The sequence below is a fragment of the Bos javanicus genome, chromosome 5 (assembly GCF_032452875.1).
Source record: "Bos javanicus breed banteng chromosome 5, ARS-OSU_banteng_1.0, whole genome shotgun sequence".
Lineage (NCBI taxonomy): Eukaryota > Metazoa > Chordata > Mammalia > Artiodactyla > Bovidae > Bos > Bos javanicus.
Genome location: NC_083872.1, coordinates 117,228,002 through 117,246,870, shown reverse-complemented (window position 1 = coordinate 117,246,870; position 18,869 = coordinate 117,228,002). Strand labels below are relative to the sequence as shown.

Genomic DNA, 18,869 nt, shown 5'->3' with positions numbered 1-18,869 from the left:
GTGGAGGCAGCAGGGGGAAGCGGACCACTCGGGCGGGGGGCGCCCAGATCCAGGCCAGTTGGGGCCCAGGCCGCCAACATCCCTCTAGTGCCACAAAGGGCAGTTATGCACCTTCCACGCACTATCTGATGTCCCAACAGAATCGACCTTCCGTGCCCCCGAGGCTGGTGGGGGAACCCTGTATGCGGGCCTTGCCACTGTGCGGTCAGCAAAGGCTTCGACGCCGACTGCAACAAGACCAGCGGGCAGTGCCAGTGCAAGGTGAGGCCCGCAGGCCGTGGGGACCCAGGGGAGGGAGGGGCGGGCACCGCGCCTGCCTGGACAAGAGCACGTGACTTAGGTGTTCACGGCGTTCACCCTCAGCACCCCAGGCCTGCTGGCTCAGCCCACCCGGGGTCATCGGAAGCTGAGACATTTCTGTGCGTTTGGCTCATCTTCAGCACCGGCCGTGGTTCTCCCCGGTTGGCCGTTTTTCTGGTCTTTTATCGAACCACCCAACAATGACCCCCATTGAAAATATGAGGGACTTTCCTGGTGGCTCGGGACTTTCCTGGCATTCCGGTGGCTAAGACTTAGCCTTTCAGTGCAGGCGGTGTGGGTTCAATCCCTGGTCAGGGAACTAAGAACCTGCGTGCCTCATGGCCAGAAAGCCAAAACATACAACAGAAGCAATGTTGTAACAAATTCAGTAAAGACTGAAAAATGGCCCACATAAAACATTTTTTAAAAATGTAAACAAATAAATATGGAAAGCGTTGCCCACTCCCCCCGCCTTGGATACCTGTCGCCCTCATGCACGGCCTGTTCTCAGCCCAAATCACATGGAAACCCGGCCCCCTTGGCCTCCTGGAAAACACCATGTACCTTCAGAATATTGTGTCAATAATCGCCGTGAGCTGCCAGTAACTTGAATCCCAAAGGGAAGGTCTGTCTGTAACAGTAGCTGCTCAGAGGGACGCGCAGTCTGCTGGCTGAGTTTGCTGACCCAGGAAGGGACCCTGCCCTCACGGTGCTCTCTGCAGCCCCAGCGCTGTCTGACATCCGCGTGTTGCTTGGGGTCTGAAGAATCACGAGGGCCTAGCAGAGCAGGACCACGCACACGAGCCACGTGGTGGTGGATGGGGTCGTAGCCTCAGTGGGGGGCAGGGCAGAGGGAAAGAGGGTACTTGGGGAAAACGTGCCTAGGTTTTTCTTTTTTTTTTTTTCATAAAAAGTTATTGCAAATGCAGAAAGAACTATGCATGTTGACAGTGACATCCATGTCCCCTCCCAGGGTGGCTGCTCACGTGTAGCGTCCCCTCTAGGCCCTGGAGGACATGTGGTTGGAACCCCCAGGGGACAGTTCCGTGTCCCTGTCTGACACGGAAGCCTGTGTCACTGTGTCCTGGGCTGCCAGTTGCCCAAGTCACCGCCTGTCCCAGTTTCCAGCTGGCGACCCGTGGGCCTCGGGGGACCGAGTGGCCCGGCAAAGGCGTTGTGGCCCGTGAACCACCCAGCTGGGCGTCAGTCCAGGACTTTCCAAAACTGAAGCCTGTGTTCTTGACCATCACCCTGACCTGTCTGATGACAGATGTTCAGACGGCTTCTAATTTCTTACACTTTAAAAAAACAAAGCACAAAGCTCCCATCTGCCACCCTGGTGCCCCCGTGCACAGATCGCCACTGAGTCTCTGATCCTCTTGAGGACAGAAGCTGGCTCACAGTAAGCACTTGCTGAGATGTGAAGACACCCCTGCCCCGTCCAGCGCGGGGGCCCCAGGTGCCGTCGGCCTGGACGCCGTGGGTGGACGGCAGCCATGAGGCCGGCCGGCCGGGCTGGAACCCTGACGTCACTCAGGACACGTGCTCCAGGGGCTGGGCCTCTGCGGCACTGACGTCCAGCCTCTGTTTCTGGCTCCCGCAGGAGAATTACTACAGGCCCCCAGGGCAGGACGCCTGCCTGCCCTGTGACTGCTTCCCGCACGGCTCCCACAGCCGCGTCTGTGACATGGACACCGGCCAGTGCAGCTGCAAGCCCGGGGTCATCGGACGCCAGTGCAACCGCTGTGACAACCCTTTCGCCGAGGTCACCGTCCTCGGCTGCGAAGGTCTGCATCACCCTCGACCCGCTCAGGCCGTGTGGCAGGGACGGGCACTGTGGGTCTGCCTCTGGGGGGAGGGCTGTGTGTGTGCACGCGTGCGCTGCGCTCTCCTGCAGGGTGAGGGGGTATGTGTGTGCATGCGTGCGCTGCGCTCTCCTGCGGCGTGGGGGGGTGTGTGTGTGCACGCGTGCGCTGCGCTCTCCTGGGGCGTGGGGGGCGGCGACAGCCTCGTGGTTCAGTTGTGTCTGCCTGGCTTTCTACGGCTGGTGCTCCAGGCGGCGTGGGTCAAAGCCTGTGTCCCCCTCCCCAAGTCTCACCCCCGTGGTAGAGGCGCGCGGGGTCTGGTTCTCGGTGGGGCTGGGCTCCCTTCCGGGAGGAGCGTGCAGGGAGCACCACACACTCGTGTGCCAGGCTGAGTGCCTCCCCTCTGTCCCCAGTGATCTACAACGGATGCCCCAGAGCGTTTGAGGCTGGCATATGGTGGCCACAGACCAAGTTCGGGCAGCCAGCCGCAGTGCCGTGCCCCAAAGGGTCCGTGGGTAAGTACCACGGGGTGTGGCCTGTGGCATCCGTTCCAGACAGGACAGTCAATGGTGTGGGGCTCGCGGGAGGGCTGGCCAAGGCATCGGAGCTCACCGGATGTTCCGTGTTGAAAGAGTTCCTTTACCCAAAGTGCCAGGGTAATAAGAACTTCTTCGTCCATCGTAAACGGCAAAACCTGGAAAAAGCACAGGAAAACGTGAAGAGCACCGCGGCGGGAGGGTGGGGTCTCTTGGTAAGATGGGGGTGATGCCTGCGCCCGTGCCTCCAGGGGCCTGGAAGGTCCAGTGAGACGACGCAGGGAGCGCCAGCCCCAGGCGGGGTCCAGGCGGGCCTGCAGTGCACGTGGACACGGTGGGCGCTCCAGAGACCACCCAGCTGATTTATCCTTTCACGGACTTGCTCAGCTGCCCACCCAGGGTAACTGAGCAGCCCAGGTCAATTGTAAAGTTGCGAATGTAGGGCAGATGTGGGCACGGCCCCAGACCTGAGGGAAGAGCTGTGTTGGCTTCATGGCTGCAGCACCCTGGGCCCTGGGCAGCCGGGGGTTGGTTCACAAGTCAGCTCTCAGGCTGGACTGGTCCTTCTCTGCTCCTAGGAAACGCGGTCCGGCACTGCAGCGGGGAGAAGGGCTGGCTGCCCCCGGAGCTCTTTAACTGCACCACCGTCTCCTTCATCGACCTCAAAGCCATGGTAGGCTGCGCCCTGGGGACACGCGGGAGGGTGCTGGGCGTCCAGACCCCGGGATCGCGTGGGCCCAGGCCGGCCCTTGGAGGCCGTCTCCGCCTCCCTTTCCAGATCTCAGCCCGCGTCTGGGTCTGCAGACTCGGGGCCCCTGGGTTTGGGCCCCCCGCCCACAGCTGCCCGCACCCTGCCCTGTCCCTCGTCCACCTGGGCTCTTTCTCCAGGTGCTTTTGAGCCTGACACACCCTCCTTTTGTGTGCCATGGCCATCTGGGAGTCTGGGGGTTTTTTAAGTTCTTTCCTGAGAAGGGGGTTTCCACTGGAAAGCGACGGGCCCTGCGTCCTGGGAAGGGCCCAGGGCTGACGTGGCGCTTGCTTCCTGACCCAGAACGAGAAGCTGAGCCGGAACGAGACGCAGATGGACGGGGAGCGGTCCCTGCGGCTGGCCCGGGCGCTGCGCAACGCCACGCAGCACGTGGCCACGCTCTTCGGCAACGACGTGCGGACGGCCTACCAGCTGCTGGGCCGCGTCCTGCTGCACGAGAGCAGCCAGCAGGGCTTCGAGCTGGCGGCCACGCGGGATGCCGACTTCCACGAGGTAGGAGGGTGGCAGGCGCGGGGCCCTCAGCCCCACACATCTGGGGTCCAGGTGGGGCTGTGACCGGCAGGCGTGTCCAGTGTCCTCGGGGCAAGACCCCACTTTCCCCATGTGAGCTCAGGCCCGTTTAGTGACTGGAAAGGGGACTCCTGAGGGTTAGGAGCATCGCGGAAAAGGAGCAGGCCTGACGGGGAAGAGCAGGATGCCGCGCGCACCAGCGTTCGGGGTGGTCTACCTGAGTCAGCCTGCTGACTGCCACACTCATCCTCTGTGGAGCCCACTGTTGCCCAGCTTTACAGTTAAGGAATCTGAGGCCCAGGGGCCCAGGGCACGCAGCCTGTGAGAGGCCCCTGAGCTCCCGATCTCGGGTGGCCTGGCGTCTCCCGCCCTAGAGACAGCCATGCATCGTGTTTAAGTGATCGGTCCCTACAAAGCATCTGTTGAAAATAACCAGTAAGGAGATGCGTTCACTAGCTTATAAACTGCTCTTGTGTTGGCGGGTGGCTGGCATTGCCTCGTGTTTCTGCTTCACTCCTAAGGCCTCCTGGTCCATGTAGAGCCCCCGGGGACCCTCTCCAACCACTCAGAGCCCCCAGGGAACCTTCCTGTCCATGCTGACCACCCCCAACCCTGGGAACCTCCATGCAGAGTCCTCAGGGCCTCAGAAAGTCCTGTCACCCGCATTTCAATCCGGGCCTGAGGGTTTGGGCCAAGGGAGTTTTGTTCCCATTTCCAATTGCTTGCAAACAGAAGTTTCTCATCCTGCCTTCAGCCTGGGTTGTGGCCCCCTGAGTCCCAGTGACACCCCTGTGTCCTCACCACGCTGCCCCCCGTTCATTTGCAGTGTTCGGGGAGGGGGCGTCACCTGAACCAGAGTGCACCGGGCATCCTGGGCTGCCTCCCTGCGGGCTCAGCAGTGGCCAGGGTCCCCACGCCCGGCTCTCCTGGTGGGGTGGGGGTTGCCGATGTGACCGGGGGGTGTCCTCCCCTTTGCATCTCGGGGGGAAGCCCTGCAAGGATTCCCTGACCATGGAGGTTACACTCCAGCGCCTGTCCCCATCTCTGACGTCTGGGCCCAGCCTTGTCCCGAAGGCTCCCCAGAGCCCGGGCCCTGTCTCGTCAATCAGGCTCCTGCGGGCTGGCCGCATGTAAGCTGAGCACCGTCTGTCCGTCTGTCTGTCCGAGCAGGATGTCGTCCAGGCGGGCAGCGCCCTCCTAGCCCCGGCCACCAGGGCCGCCTGGGAGCAGATCCAGCGCAGCGAGCCCGGCACCGCTCAGCTGCTGCGGCGCTTCGAGGCCTACTTCAGCAACGTGGCCCGGAACCTGCGGAGGACGTACCTGCGGCCCTTCGTCATCGTCACGGCCAACATGGGTGAGGCCACGGCCCAGCGGGGGTGGGGGACCCCCAGGGCCCGTCTGCAGTGCCATCCCACCTTGGCCACGTGTCGGGGAAGGGTCGACGCGGGGAGGATCTTGGTGGTCTGCAGGCCTTCCAGACCTGGGGGTGGGGCTGCCCAGGGAGGCGGGCTCGAGGGTCTGGCCATAGGTCCAGCCTCCAGCCTCAGGCAGAGGCTCAGACCCCAGAGGGGCAGGGGCAGGCCGCTGGGAATGCCACCCCCCATACCCACCGCGCCGGGCTGGGGGCTGAGCCGTCCGCACAGCGAACGCCTGTGGACCAAGTCGCCTCAGGGACCCAGGACGTGCTATTCTGGGTTCGGGGCTTAAACAGTTGTCTTCCTTCCTGGGGAGGAGGCCCTGATGTAGGGCCAGCCCCACCTGCCCAGACAGGGAGACGCTGGAGGGTGCCGTCTTGGATGCGGGGCTGCTGGTCTCCCTCCTGTGTTTATTAAGCTCCCCCGTGGGGCCTCAGGTGGGACCCCAGCACTGCCCCTTCCCTGGGAGTTGCCCCTTAATTTCCGGGATCATCTGTCTCCAGAGGGCTGAGCCTTTAACCCAGAGCTGGCGTGGACCCTCGGGCTCATGGGGAGGGGCCTCACTGATGACCAGATGCTCACGCTGAGCTCACCTGAGCCTGGGACGCTGGGGTGGAGGAGAGCGGGGGATGCTGTCGTCACTGGGGCAGGAGGGAAGGGTGAGCGCCCAGGGTCCCTGCCTCCGTCTGTGGAGAGGATCTGGCAGAGCCGGCCTGCAGACTCCCGGGGCAGACAGGACTCGGGCACCCGAGGGGCGTCCGGTGCAGCCGCTGCCCCCCAGCCCCTTCGAGAGGCCGGTCCCGGCCAAGCCTCTGCCCGCACACCCTCCAGCGTCCACCCTGATGCTCTGGGGTTGGGACCCTCCCCCTGCCCTGGCCCCAGAGCGTCCTCCTGGGTGCTGCTTGTGCTGGGGCCAGCCGTCCACCTTCCCAGCCCTTGGGGCCAGCTGCCCCTGCCTCCCGCGTTCCAGGGCTCCCGCTGCCCCTGACCCTGACTGCCAGGGTGGGAGCACCCCCCCTTTGCTGTGCAGTGACTTCGGGGTACCCTTCACAGAGCGGGTGTTGAATCAAACAGCTCAGCAGCATGACCTGGGGGTTCTCCCTGGAGCCTGCAGGGGTGACCGTCGGCAGGGACACGGCTGGAGGGAAATGACACTCCTGTGGGGGGGTGAGGGCACCCCTCCTAAAGCTCCCCAGGTCCCCAGGCCCCCGGCTGTCTGATTCAGCCAGAAGTGGGCGTTGGTTCTGTTCAAAGAGGATGGTGACCAGGGACAACCCTTCTGAGCCGTTTGGAAGCATCAGCGGTCCAGTCGGGCTCTCCACGGGGGGCGGGGGTCAGGGGCCATGTGTGATGGGGCCCCCCGTCCCCCCCAGTTCTTGCCGTCGACGTCTTCGACAAGCTGAACTTCACGGGAGCCCGCGTGCCGCGGCTCGAGCACCTCCGGGGCGAGGTCCCCAGAGACCTGGAGTCCTCGGTCTTCTTCTCAGAGGACTTCTTCAAACCAGCGGAGAAGAAAGGTAAGGCTGATGGGACGTGGGGGCTCCCCCGGGGGGGCTGCAGTGGGGGGAGGAGAGGGGGCTCAGCCTGCCGTGGCCCCCGCCCTCTGCCCTGCACCCTGCAGCCTGGCGTTTGCCGGCCCAGAGGGAAAGGCAGCCACGGGGGTGCCTTACAGAAATTGGGCTGGTTTATAACTTGGTGATGGAGTGAACACCCACACTGTGTGTGAGCCAGTCCTCCTTGTGCAGTGAAACACTGCCTCTCCACGGATGTGAAACTTTAGACTCTTCCCCGACCCCCCAAAACCCAAGCAGAGCCATCTGAGTGCAGTCCTCCAGTCCTAAGTTAGGACTTGCCACACAGCTTAAACACTGCAGATTTTCTTTAAGTATGTTTCCCAGATCTGCTCCAGCTGCTGCAAACATCTCTCCCAAATAGGAACTTGATGATTCAATGGACACTTTAAAATTTGAAACCTTTTTAGTCAATTTGTTTTGTCAGTAATATGCATATTATTTAGACATCTTAAAACCTTTAAAATTTTACACTGACGTAGGATATTGTTGCTGTTCAGTCTTGTCCAACTTTTGCGACCCCATGGACTGCAGCACACCAGGCCTCCCTGTCCTTCACCATCTCCCGGAGCTTGCTCAAACTCATGTCCATTGAGTCAGTGATGCCATCCAACCATCTCATCGTCTGCTGTCCCCTTCTCCTCCTGCCTTCAGTCTTTCCCAGCATCAGGGTCTTTTCCAGTGAGTTGGCTCTTCCCATCAGGTGGCCAAACTATTGGAGCTTCAGCTTTAGCAACAGTCCTTCCAATGAATATTCAGGACTGATCTCCTTCAGAATGGACTGGTTGGATCTCCTTGCAGTCCAAGGGACTCTCAGGAGTCTTCTCCACACCACAGTTCAAAAGCATCAGTTCTTCAGCGCTCAGCCTTCTTCACAGTCCAACTCTCACAGATATTTGCTGTTAATTTTTTAATGTGCTAATTTACCAATTAAACTTTGTATGTATGCATAGGAAAAAAATACAGGGTTCAGTACTAAGACCTAAGACTAAATATTAAAAAAAGTAGGATCATGGCATCCGGCCCCATTAGTTCATGGCAAACAGAAGGGGGAAAGGTGGAAGCAGTGGCAGATTTCCTCTTCTTGTCTCTAAAGTCACTGTGGACTGTGCCTGCAGCCATGAAATCAGCAGACGATTGCTTCTTGGCAGGAGAGCGATGACAAACCTAGGCAGTGTGTTGGAAAGCAGAGACGTTGCTCTGCCGACAAAGGTCCGTCTAGTCAAGGCTAAGGTCTTCCCAGTGGTCAGGTACGGTTGTGGGAGCTGGACAGTAAAGAAGGCAGAACGCCAAAGAATTGATGCCTTCGAACTGTGGTGCTGGAAAAGACTCCTGAGAGTCCCTTGGACAGCAAGGAGATCAAACCAGTCAATCTTAAGGGAGATCAACCCTGAATATTCCCGGAAGGACTGATGCTGAAGCTGAAGCTCCAGTATTTTGGTCACCTGATGTGAACAGCTGACTCATTGGAAAAGTCCTTGACGCTGGGAAAGATTGAGGGCAGAAGGAGAAGAGGGCATCACAGGATGAGATGGCTGGATGGCATCACTGATGCAAAGAACATGAATTTGGGCCAACTCTAGGGACGGTGAGGGACAGGGAGGCCTGGTGTGCTGCAGTCCAGGGGGTCGCAATGAGCTGGACACGACTGGGTGACTCAACAACACCAACAACTATCTCTGGTTCCAGGCGTCCACAGGGGGCCCTGAAGCGCAGCCCCGCAGCTAAGGTGCGGTGGACAGCTGTGTGTGTGTATCTGCATATAGTTTAGTGTCTTGACCTAAACTCGGGCTCTTTCTCTGTGAGGGCGTCAGTGTCACCCTCTCTCAGGGCCTGTGGCATCGGGAGTCGACACGCACGAGGCCATTTGCTTTAGGAAACCCCATGGGAGAAGCTTGTGGTGCCTGCTCCCCTGCTCTGCTTGGGAAGCCTCAGCTGACGCCCCGGCCCCCTGCACGTGGCCTTTATTCAGTGTGGTATTTACTTAAGTTGCCAAAGTGTCAGTTGACCAGCACAGTCACCCCGTGGTAAACCCGCCGATTCTCTTTTGATAAGATCCCACCCCGGGCCTCTGTGGCCTCCCCCGGCCACTTTCCCAGACACCTGACTTGCCACGCGGCCGGGAGGCTGAGGACCACAACCCTAAGCTCCCCCAGCCCGAGATGTGGGTGAGACCCTCGTGGCTGGGCTTCCCGGGGTGCAGCCCGGCCCCCTGGCCCCCCGTGTCCTGCCGGCCGCTCGGGTGTCCCTCCTGGAAGACCCCCTTCTCCCCGCCCCATTGCCCTGGGGGCTCCAAGCCTCTGTCCACTCTCACCCCCGCCCCCTCTGGCATCACCAAGCCCACAACCCCCTTGCTCAGACACTGACCTTCACGCCCTGCTGACGCCACAGCCAGTGTCGGCCAGCCTGCCTCACTAAGCAGCCTGAGGGTGGCTAGCCAGGGTTGTTAACTGGCCTGAGGGTGGCTAGCCATGCTGTTAACCGGCCTGAGAGTGGCTAACCAGGATTGTTAACCAGCCTGAGGGTGGCTAGTCATGCTGTTAACCGGCCTAAATGTGACTAACCAGGATTGTTAACCAGCCTGAGGGTGGCTAGTCAGGGTTGTTAACCAGCCTGAGGGTGGCTAGCCATGCTGTTAACTGGCCTGAATGTGGCTAACCAGTGTTGGTAACCATCCTGAGGGTGGCTAACCAGGGTTGTTAACCAGTCTGAGAGTGGTTAGCCGGTGCTGTTAACCAGCCTGAATGTGACTAACTAGGATTGTTAACCATCCTGAGTGTGGCTAGCCAGTATTGTTAACCGTCCTGAGGGTGGTTAGCCAGTGCTGTTAACCAGCCTGAGGGTGACTAGCCAGGGTTGTTAACTAGGCTGAGTGTGACTAACCAGGGTTGCTGACCAGGCAGAGTATGGTCAACTGGAGCTGTTAACCAGCTGCTGACCGGCACAGCCCTGAGCAGGGTCAAGAGGATGTGGAAAGTGGGTGGCTGCCTCGGGGCAGAGGGGCGTCTGCTGGAATCGGCCGGCCACCCTGAGGCTGGCCCCCCGCCTGCGGCACCCAATCACGGCAGCAGAGGGAAGACCCTCTCCCACCACCCGCCTCCCTGGAGCCCGTGCTCCGGGCAGTGTGTGCTGGCTGGAGATGCCTCCCAAGGTGACCTCTGGACGAGGCCCAGCGGGCACCCTGTGGGTTGTTGGGAATGTGGGTGGTATGGCCATGAGCCTCCCGCAAGGGTGGCGGGGAGCTGCTTTCTGTGCATCCTAGGGGTCTCTGGGGCCCCACGTGAGTGGGGTCGACAGCCTCCCACTGGATTCTCAGGAGCACCATGCCCTCGGGTTCACCCACGCTGTGGCCCGTGCGGATGGACCACGTTCTGCCAGCCCGTCATCCATGCAGGGACACCTGGGCTGCTCCACCTCGTGGCTGCCGTGACTCAGGGGGCTGTGGGCGCGGTGTGCACGCCTCAGTGAAGCCCTTGCCCCCGGCTCTTCAGGGCACACCCAGAAGTGGGGCTGCAGGGTCCGGGGCGGTTCCGTATTCGCGCTTCTGAGGAGCCGCCTAGGGTTTTCCACAGAGCCTGCATGGATTTCACGGGCTCAAGGAGAAAGCGGTCTGGTGGGATCACAGGTGTCTGGCCCCCATCCTCACTCTGTGCTTCCGTTGCAGAGGGGCCCACGGCGAGGCCGGCCGGTCGCAAGACCACTCCCCAGATGGCGCGCCCGCAGCTCAGAACCGAGATGGAGGCCCCGTCCAGGAGGCAGAAGAGACACCCCGAGGAGCCTGGGCAGTTCGCCATCGCCCTGGTCCTCATCTACCGGACCCTGGGGCAGCTGCTGCCAGAGCACTACGACCCAGATCGCCGCAGCCTCAGGTAAGGCTGACTCCAGGAGGCGGGGTGGAGGAATTTCCAGAAGGTTCCAAGGCGCCTGTAGGTCAGAATCTCGACCACTGGAACATCTGTACAAGGACACTGCACAGTGACCCCGGCTCCAGGCCAGAGACCGCTGCCCCGCGATCTGCCTCGGCAGGCGTTCTGAGCGTGCCTGGTGTTTCTGCCGGAGCGCCCCTCCCGACACACGCCCCTGGCTTGGCCGTGTCGCCCCGGCCTGCCACCAGCTGCCAGTGGCCCCAGGCCCAAGTTGTTGTTCAGTCGCTCGGTCCTGTCGACTGCGACCCCACGGACTGTAGCACCGTAGGCTCCTCTGTCCTTCACCGTCTCCCAGAGCTCGCTCAAACTCATGTCCATCAAGTCGGTGATGCCGCCCAAGCATCTCATCCTCTGTCCTCCCTTCTCCTCCTGCCTTCAGTCTTTCCCAGCATCAGGGTCTTTCCCAGTGAGGTGGCTCTTCTCACCGAGGGCAGCTCAGTGAACACTGGCTGAAGAATCAAACGCCACCCAAGGGCTTTGAGGCCTGAGCAGAGGCAGGCACCCACGGAGGCTTGGCTCTTTTCAACCTTCGGGTCACTTTGCAGCTCTCCTGCCCAGGGCTGCGGTCCTCATGTGCGCCCCTCCCGGGGGCTGGACGAGAGGCCTCCCAGAGCCACAAGAACGGCATCTCGTTCCTTTTCCCGGACATTCCCTGCAGGCCAGGGTTATCTGGTTCTGTTATAGGTTGTGGGGCCCGACATTTGCTCGCTCATTCCTTCTCTTCATGTTGAATTTCCAGAGTCTGCCTCTGTCCCAGAGGGGCGTGTGCTCTCCTGTCTGGGGTTAAACCTTCACCAAGCCCACAGCCCTCCTCCTCCCCCAGCCCATCACATGCTCTCAAGGGCAAAGGCCCTGAGCTTGCCCGCTTGGTCCGGTCCCTCCTGAGAGACCCCCGAGCTGTGTCCTCCCGGGGCCGCAGGCGGATTTGTCCTGGGTTCTGCTTTCTGCCTACAGGCTGCCTAACCGGCCCGTCATCAACACGCCAGTGGTGAGCACGGTGGTGTACAGCGAGGGGGCCCCGCTGCCTAGCCCCCTGGAGAGGCCCGTCCTGGTGGAGTTCGCCCTCCTGGAGACCGAGGAGCGCACCAAGCCGGTCTGCGTGTCCTGGAACCACTCCATCACGTAAGGGTGACGTCACCCCCTGCCCCCAGAGCTGTGTGTCTCTGGGGGAGCTTTGCTGAGCCAGGGTGCCTGCCCGCAGGTCCCCAACGCTCCGCTGGCAGAGCGTCCTGGTCGGGGGCATTCGTCTGTGGTCGCTTTCTCCCCTTTCAGTCCCTCCTAGGGCGTCAGAGCCCTCCATAAGCACAAGTACACACGCATGTACAAACATGCACACCTGGAAACACATGTGTGTGCACACACACCCAGTTATGACCAGGCATGTGTGTGCATGAGTGCACGTGGACACATGCCTGGAAACACAGATGTGCACAGCGTGTACACACTTGCACAGGCACACACGGTGGTCTCTCGAGAAGCCCAGCCCTGCAGGACTCTTGCCAACAGGTGCCCCGGTCACCACCGGACAAGGCGGGGGCTCGTTCTGGACACACGGGGGTGGGAGTCAGAGACTGGGTCCAGGGTCCTCCTGCACTGACAGTGGGAAATCCCAGATGTGAGGGAGGGGTCCCTGTAGCAGACCAGAGTCCCTGACCTCAGCCGTCCCACCCTGGAGACCCACATGGCAGCTGCTGAGGCTGGCTTTACTGCTCAGAGGCCCCGCCCACAGCAGCAGCATCCGTCTGTGTCCAACCCCCGCATGCCACGCTTGCACCCGGGACAGAGCCTTGAGCTCGCTCCAGTGCAGCCCAGACCTTCCCTGACATTGTGGATCCGCTGACGGCAGGGTGTCTGCCGCGGGGGCCCTGCGGGGCCGTGGGCTGGCACTCCCGCTGGGAGGCAGGTTTGGCTCGGCACAGACCACGCATCATCCCCCTCCTTCTGGTTTTTCCAAATTCTAGTTAACGAGCAGCCAGCATAGCACCCGGAGGGTAGCAGGAGCTTGGCTTACAAAAGAGAATGAGGGGCCCCCTTTGACGAGGAGGGCGGCGCTGAGGTCTGTCTGGCGCACGCTGGGCCCGGCTGTCTCTCTGGTCACTTGATTAGACCCCGGCAGTAAGCGGTGCGCTAACGATCCGCCCTCCTCTGTGCTGCACCTGCCGGCCTGACCTTCATGTTCTTGGCAAACGTGTGTGAGCCTTCACATCCCACTTCACAGATGAATAGACTAAGGATCAGAGACGTCGCTTGGCTTTCCCAGAGTCAGGAGGGCAGGGCCCTGCGGCAGCCTGTCATCTGGGGCTTCCCTTCAGTAAAACAGGGTAATAATGGGCCCCGCTTCCAGGCAGCTGCCATAAAACTGTGTGCAATCTGAAGATGAAAGTGTGAAACGGACACACCAGGTCTCTTCCTAAATCATTGAGACTCAAAAGGAGACCAAAGCACAAAGTGGCTGTTTGAACAACTGACTAATGTCTCCGACAAAGAGGCCTGTGACACCCGTTGAAGTTTTACTGCGGGATGACGCATGAGACGTGAATTTCCGAGGGTGCCCATTAGAGGCCTGGGAAGGGAAGGGAGAGGGTTCACACGGTCACCGGGGCGGCCAGCCTGTGTCCTCACAGCGGGGACAGTGGCGCCTGGCCAGGGCACGGCAAGGACGTTGCTTGGGCTCCAGCGGGGCGGGAGGGCCTCAGAGGCCCCTCCTCACCCCCTTTTCCTCTGCAGCACCAGCGGGACTGGAGGGTGGTCGGCCAAAGGCTGCGAGCTGCTGTCCCGGAACCGGACCCATGTCGCCTGCCGATGCAGCCATGCTGCCAGCTCAGCCGTGCTCATGGACGTCTCCCGGCGTGAGGTGGGCACCACCCCAGGGCCGCCCCTGCCCACCTGGCCAGTGTGTCCAGGGACCCATCCCTCTGGAAAATCAGCCTGGCCCCACGCCTACCCCTCTGCGAGCTCTGCCTCTCCTTCTAAGGGCTCTGAACAAACCGATGCCACGATTGCAAACTGTGTTCTGGGAGGACTGGCCAGACTGTTAGGATTCCCGTAATAAAACCCCCCGGAAGGGGTTTTCACAGAGGCCACACTGTAAGTTAAAAACTGTGATGGCCGCCCCGAACCTCGGGCTGAAACTCCTGGAATATACACCTCACTTCAAAGCAGGGAGCTCAGCAGCCTGTTAGGTGATGCGGTTTATGCTGCACGAGACCGGGGAGGGGGGAACAATAGAGTTATTTCCCTCCAACGCCATACACACCACCCCCGGGAGGACAGAGGAGGCTCGGTCAGGAGCCGCAGAAGCGGTGGGCAGCTGATGTTTAACCTCCAGTCTTCAGTGGCCTCCGTGGGCCTCCGATGAGGCCATGGGGCCTGGGGGCAGGGTGGGGCTGGCCGTCGGGGGCGTGTGCTGCTGTCGAGGAGCCGGCCCGGGTGCCTTGGGTACCTGACCTTGTATTCAGGCCTGTCATGTGCCCCGGGCAGCCGGCCATCGTCCCTCCCGGGACGCCCGGTCTGCAGCGGCCCAAGTGTCTGTCCCGTCCTCAGGAGGTGAGTCAGCCACAAGCTGCTGCCGACCGGGCGTCAGAGCGTCAACAGCAGAGACTGCGCCTCTGGGCAGTAGGACAGCAAGGCTCCCCTGGGCAGGGGCACTTTCCAGGGGGAAGCACTGGCCTGCGGCCTGGACAGGGTTAATTGTGAATCATCTTTGTCCACAGAGGGGCGGGTTTGGGGGTCCCCAGATGGCCAGGAAGCTGGGCAGCACCAGGAGCAGCCTCGCAGGCAAAGGAGACAGAAGGAAGTCCTGATAGAAGAACTTAAATGAGAGTAGGAGTCGAGGCCCCCCACGCCCAGGTGCTTCAAAGCCAGAGGCATCTGAAGAGCCCCCAGCCTCGGGGAGTGGGTGCTGCCACACTTCCGGAGCACTCGAGGCCCCCCCCAGGCCTGGCTCCTCGCTTCCCCCGGGAGCCTGGCTCACGGTTCTGTGCCCGTTCAGAGCAGTGCTTCTAGAAGTTTCCATAGAACCGGTCTGTTTGTTTCCCAAGTGCTGAACCTCCACCGGGCGCCGGACCCTAGACGGGTGTCCGTCCTATTTTGAAAAATATTTGAAAAAAAAAAAAATCAGAGGGGACGACTGTGGTTTCCTGCAGCTCTGACACCTCTTGTTTTTTGCATGAGCTGAGACTCTGTTGGAAGGTCTCTCAGCTCAGAATTGACTCCATACCTCCTGCCAGACAGCGCAAGTTAGGCTTAAAGTTGTTTTTTTTTTTTTTCCCCACTTTTTTGTCTGTTTTTACTTTGGCAAAACACACCTAACATGAACGTGGCCATCTCGGCCGAGTCTGAGCGTGCACCTGAGAGCCACGTGGCAGCCACCCTGGCTCCTGTCCACGTGATTAAGCATCAGTGTGTCTTGATTGTACAAAAGTGCCGTCAGAGCCACGGCCCTCACGCGTTCTCCTGCCCTTGGCCCACCCGCCCGCAGCACGGGGAGGTCCTGCCTCTGAAGATCGTGACCTACGCGGCCGTGTCCTTGTCGCTGGCCGCCCTGCTGGTGGCCTTCGTGCTCCTGGCGCTGGTGCGGACGCTGCGCTCCAACCTGAACGGCATCCACAAGAACCTCATCGCTGCGCTCTTCTCCTCCCAGCTGGTCTTTGTCATCGGGATCGCCCAGACCGAGAACCCGGTGAGGACCCTGCCCTCAGCCCCCCTGTGGGGCCACCTGGGCATGTACGTGGACCGACCTTCTCCAGGGCTGGGGCAGGAGGGGTCTTCTCACCCGTTCTTGGGGCCGGGCGGCGTGTTTGCGGCTGTTTCCAGGGATGAGTGAGGCTGGGAGTCTGGTGGGAAGCTGGGGACCCAGGCCCTGCACGTGGGCATGTTGCTTTGCCCTCTGCAGGAATCTCCCTGCAAGGTCACCTTGGGAGCCAAGAGCTCTGTGCACATCAACTCTCACTTTTGTGATCCAGACGCTTGCAATTACATCTGAGAGTACACTCGTGAGACCCCAGAGTCCTACAAGCTGTCACTTGAGCCTGAAGCCATCCCTGCTGGGCCGTGTCTCCCAGCCCTGCATTTTCTGGGGAGTCATGGCCACACTCTCCGTGAAAGCACTGGTGTTCAGGACAGGCGATGCGGTGGTCCTGGGTCGGCAGGGTGATGAGAGAAGGGAGCCTGCAGAGAGAGAGAATCGTGGGGGAGAGGAGGAAGGATGAACATCAGTGTGATCACGTTAAATACGGGGAGTCTCTCTCAAGCCACCCCAGGTCACGTGGGCTTCTGGGGCATCACATGGGTTCGTGGGGTGTTACCTAGGCTCCTGGAAGTTATGGTTAGGTGATTATACATCTGATATGATGGACCTCACAGAAAAATCCAGACCAACCTACAGACACATTATAAGAAATGATTAAAGAGTTCAGCAAGGTAGCTGCCTATTATGGGGCTAGATGTATATAATCAGCTGCATTCTTGCCCACCAGCCACAGTCTATTTAAAAGGTAACGAACAAAGGAGGGGGTGGAAACGACAGCACTTGGAGAACCTGGTCGAGACTGAAGTAGTTTGGCTTCAGGAAGGAGAGGGTAAAAGATGCTGGCTGCAGCCAGAGCGGGGGCAGGGCACAGGCTGTTCTGTAGGATGTGAGGGATCTGAGTCCCAGAGGCATGGCTGACGGGGCTGGGTCGAGGTCCCTGGGGCCTGGGGTAGGGACCTGCCCTGGAGGGGAGAAAAAGGCAAGAAGGAGGAGGGAGCGTGTGGCTTGGTCCCTGGCTGGCTGCTAGTGGCTTTTCCTTTTTCCCAAAGAGGTTTTCAGAGACCAGGGGTCACAGCCCCTCGATGGGGGTGAAGGAGGAGGCACGGGCTCTGTGCCCAAGGCTTTGCCTGCGTGCTCTGGCTCTTGGCAACCTCCCTGGGGCCCTGGGGGTGGCAGCATTCCTGCTCACAGGTGGGGAGCCCCGGGGCTGGCCAGGTTGGGTAACCCGGCCCAGGGCCGACAGTTCATCATGTCTGAGTTCAGGGTCCATCACTAAATGGTGACCCCAATGGCCCTGGGACGACATGAGGGCCACTGGCCATCACATGTGCACACGTAGTGATGGCAGGAAGTTCGGAGTTTGCTCTCCTAATTCCGATCTCTCCTGTGGTGAGCAGTGGGCCCTTAGCCTTTCAGTGGGCCGTTCCAGCTGCCCCCTGCTGCTGACACAGGTGTCATTCCTCCGTCCCTCATGCAGTGAGGACTCGTGGTTGGCGCTGTGTTAAGTCTGCCCAAGACCCAGACCCTGGAAGCGCTGCAGCCTCCATCCATGTGTCAGATGCCGACAAGGGTGGGGCGTCAGGAGTGTCAGATGCCAACCTGGCACCGCAGGGGCTGATGGGAGCGCTGCGCCAGCCCAGAGGACGGCTGAGCAGGATGGTCCCGTCACTGTCCGGTGGGAGGGGCCCGGATCTCTGGTCATCTCTGTTGGCAGGCAGCCCTGTGCCACGGACAGCCACGGCCAGGTCTACGTTTTGGTAAACGGTTGGTGACAGGGAAGAGGGTGGCTAGGGCTGAGGCTGGAGGTCAGAGGGGCACCAGGATGGCATCTTCCTGGGGTGGGGGGTGGAGCCGCGGCCAGGACCGGGGCAGGGGGAGAGGGCCAGGGGTCAGGACCCTGCGGACATGGAGGGAGGGGGCGGGGGCGCGATGCCTCGAGTGTCCAGAAGGGGGCGCCACCAAGTGAGCTGGGAACAGCGGCGCGTCTGGGTGAGCCTGGACACACCGGTCTTTAGGGGCTGAGGAAGAGCAGAGCTGGGCATGAGGGACCAGCCCTCACTGCAGGAGGAAGCGTGTCTGTGAGCGTGGTGGCCCGGAGAGCATGCAGTGTTAGGAAAAAGGCACAGCCTTACTGGCTTGCTGGCCCGGGGGCCCTTGCAGGTTAGCACTCTCCCTTCTCTGACCCTCCGGAGGAGGGTGTTAGGGAGAGAGGCAGGGCGTCCAAGCAGACGACCTTGAGAGGGCTCCATGATGACCTTGGCGGTTCGCCAGGCCTGGCACAGAGGACGGGCCCGTATTTGTCAGGTTCCCAGGGCAGGTGAGGGCGCTGGACTGGCTGGGCTGCCCCTCTGCACCTGCCGGGCTCAGCACCCCTCTCCCTGCCCGCGAGTCCCTATCCCTGCGCCAGCCAGGGGCGGGGGGAGGGGGGCTGCGTGACTTAGGGCAAAACCCCTCAAGGGTGTCTTTGAGTGGTCTGAACAGAGGGACGGAGAGCTGGGGACGGGCCACTCCTCGCAACCAAACCCGGCGTGAGAAACGCTCAGGGGCTGTTGCTGGCTTCAAGCTCTGACTCACCGGCCTCTGGAAGGGGAGCTGAACGGTCTCCACGCGCTGGTGAGCACGAATAAGAGGAATGCCGTGCGCGTAATTCTGGGGCTTGGCGCCGCGCCTGGCTTTGATGGGTTTTCTGTAAACTGAAGTCCCCTCTCCAGGCGAGGTTTTCATCTCCCGGATCACTGGCAGGTTGAAATGATTTATTGTGCATTAGTGTTTGTCTTTGTTCTGTTTCTGGAAAAGGTAGTGCCTTTGGTGCAGAAGCCCCTGAATGTATGGTCCCATTACATTTTAAAACATCGGCTTCTGGCACATGGGGACTTTTCCCCCCCAAAGGTGGTTTTGTGGGTTTACTTTTCATGTGATATAAGGCAGCACACCAGTCTCTTCCCTCTTCTTCATTCTGCTGAGCCAACCATGGGTCAAAGGTGGCTCAGTGGTAAAGAATTCTCCTGCCAATGCTGGAGACGCAAGTTTCAATCCCTGGGTCAAGAAGATCCCCTGGAGAAGGAAATGGCAACCCACTCCAGTACTCTTGCCTGGAGAATCCCATGGACAGAGGAGCCGGGTGGGCTTCAGTCCACGGGGTCACAAAGAGTCGGACATGACACACACATGAGCCAGCTGTGCTTTGCACAGCGGGGCTGGGGGTTGGTATGGGGCGGACCCAGCCTCAGTCTCACCCTTTGCGGCCAGGCTGACCGCTCTGCCCATCCCTAAGGGTGGACTCTCCC

At 60.7% G+C, this 18,869-nt stretch overlaps 1 protein-coding gene across 2 annotated transcripts in view; it reads left to right on the top strand.

Moving 5' to 3' along the window:
• CELSR1 (cadherin EGF LAG seven-pass G-type receptor 1) overlaps positions 1–18,869 on the top strand; it is a 144,682-nt gene that overhangs the window by 112,566 nt on the left and 13,247 nt on the right. For both annotated transcript variants that reach the window (XM_061418859.1, XM_061418858.1), the window contains exons 14-24: positions 141–261; positions 1,904–2,087; positions 2,519–2,620; positions 3,220–3,314; positions 3,693–3,902; positions 5,091–5,274; positions 6,709–6,852; positions 10,571–10,775; positions 11,787–11,954; positions 13,560–13,686; positions 15,313–15,513. In XM_061418859.1, coding sequence (XP_061274843.1) covers positions 141–261; positions 1,904–2,087; positions 2,519–2,620; positions 3,220–3,314; positions 3,693–3,902; positions 5,091–5,274; positions 6,709–6,852; positions 10,571–10,775; positions 11,787–11,954; positions 13,560–13,686; positions 15,313–15,513 — 1,741 coding nt within the window. The remainder of the gene's footprint in view (positions 1–140; positions 262–1,903; positions 2,088–2,518; positions 2,621–3,219; positions 3,315–3,692; positions 3,903–5,090; positions 5,275–6,708; positions 6,853–10,570; positions 10,776–11,786; positions 11,955–13,559; positions 13,687–15,312; positions 15,514–18,869) is intronic.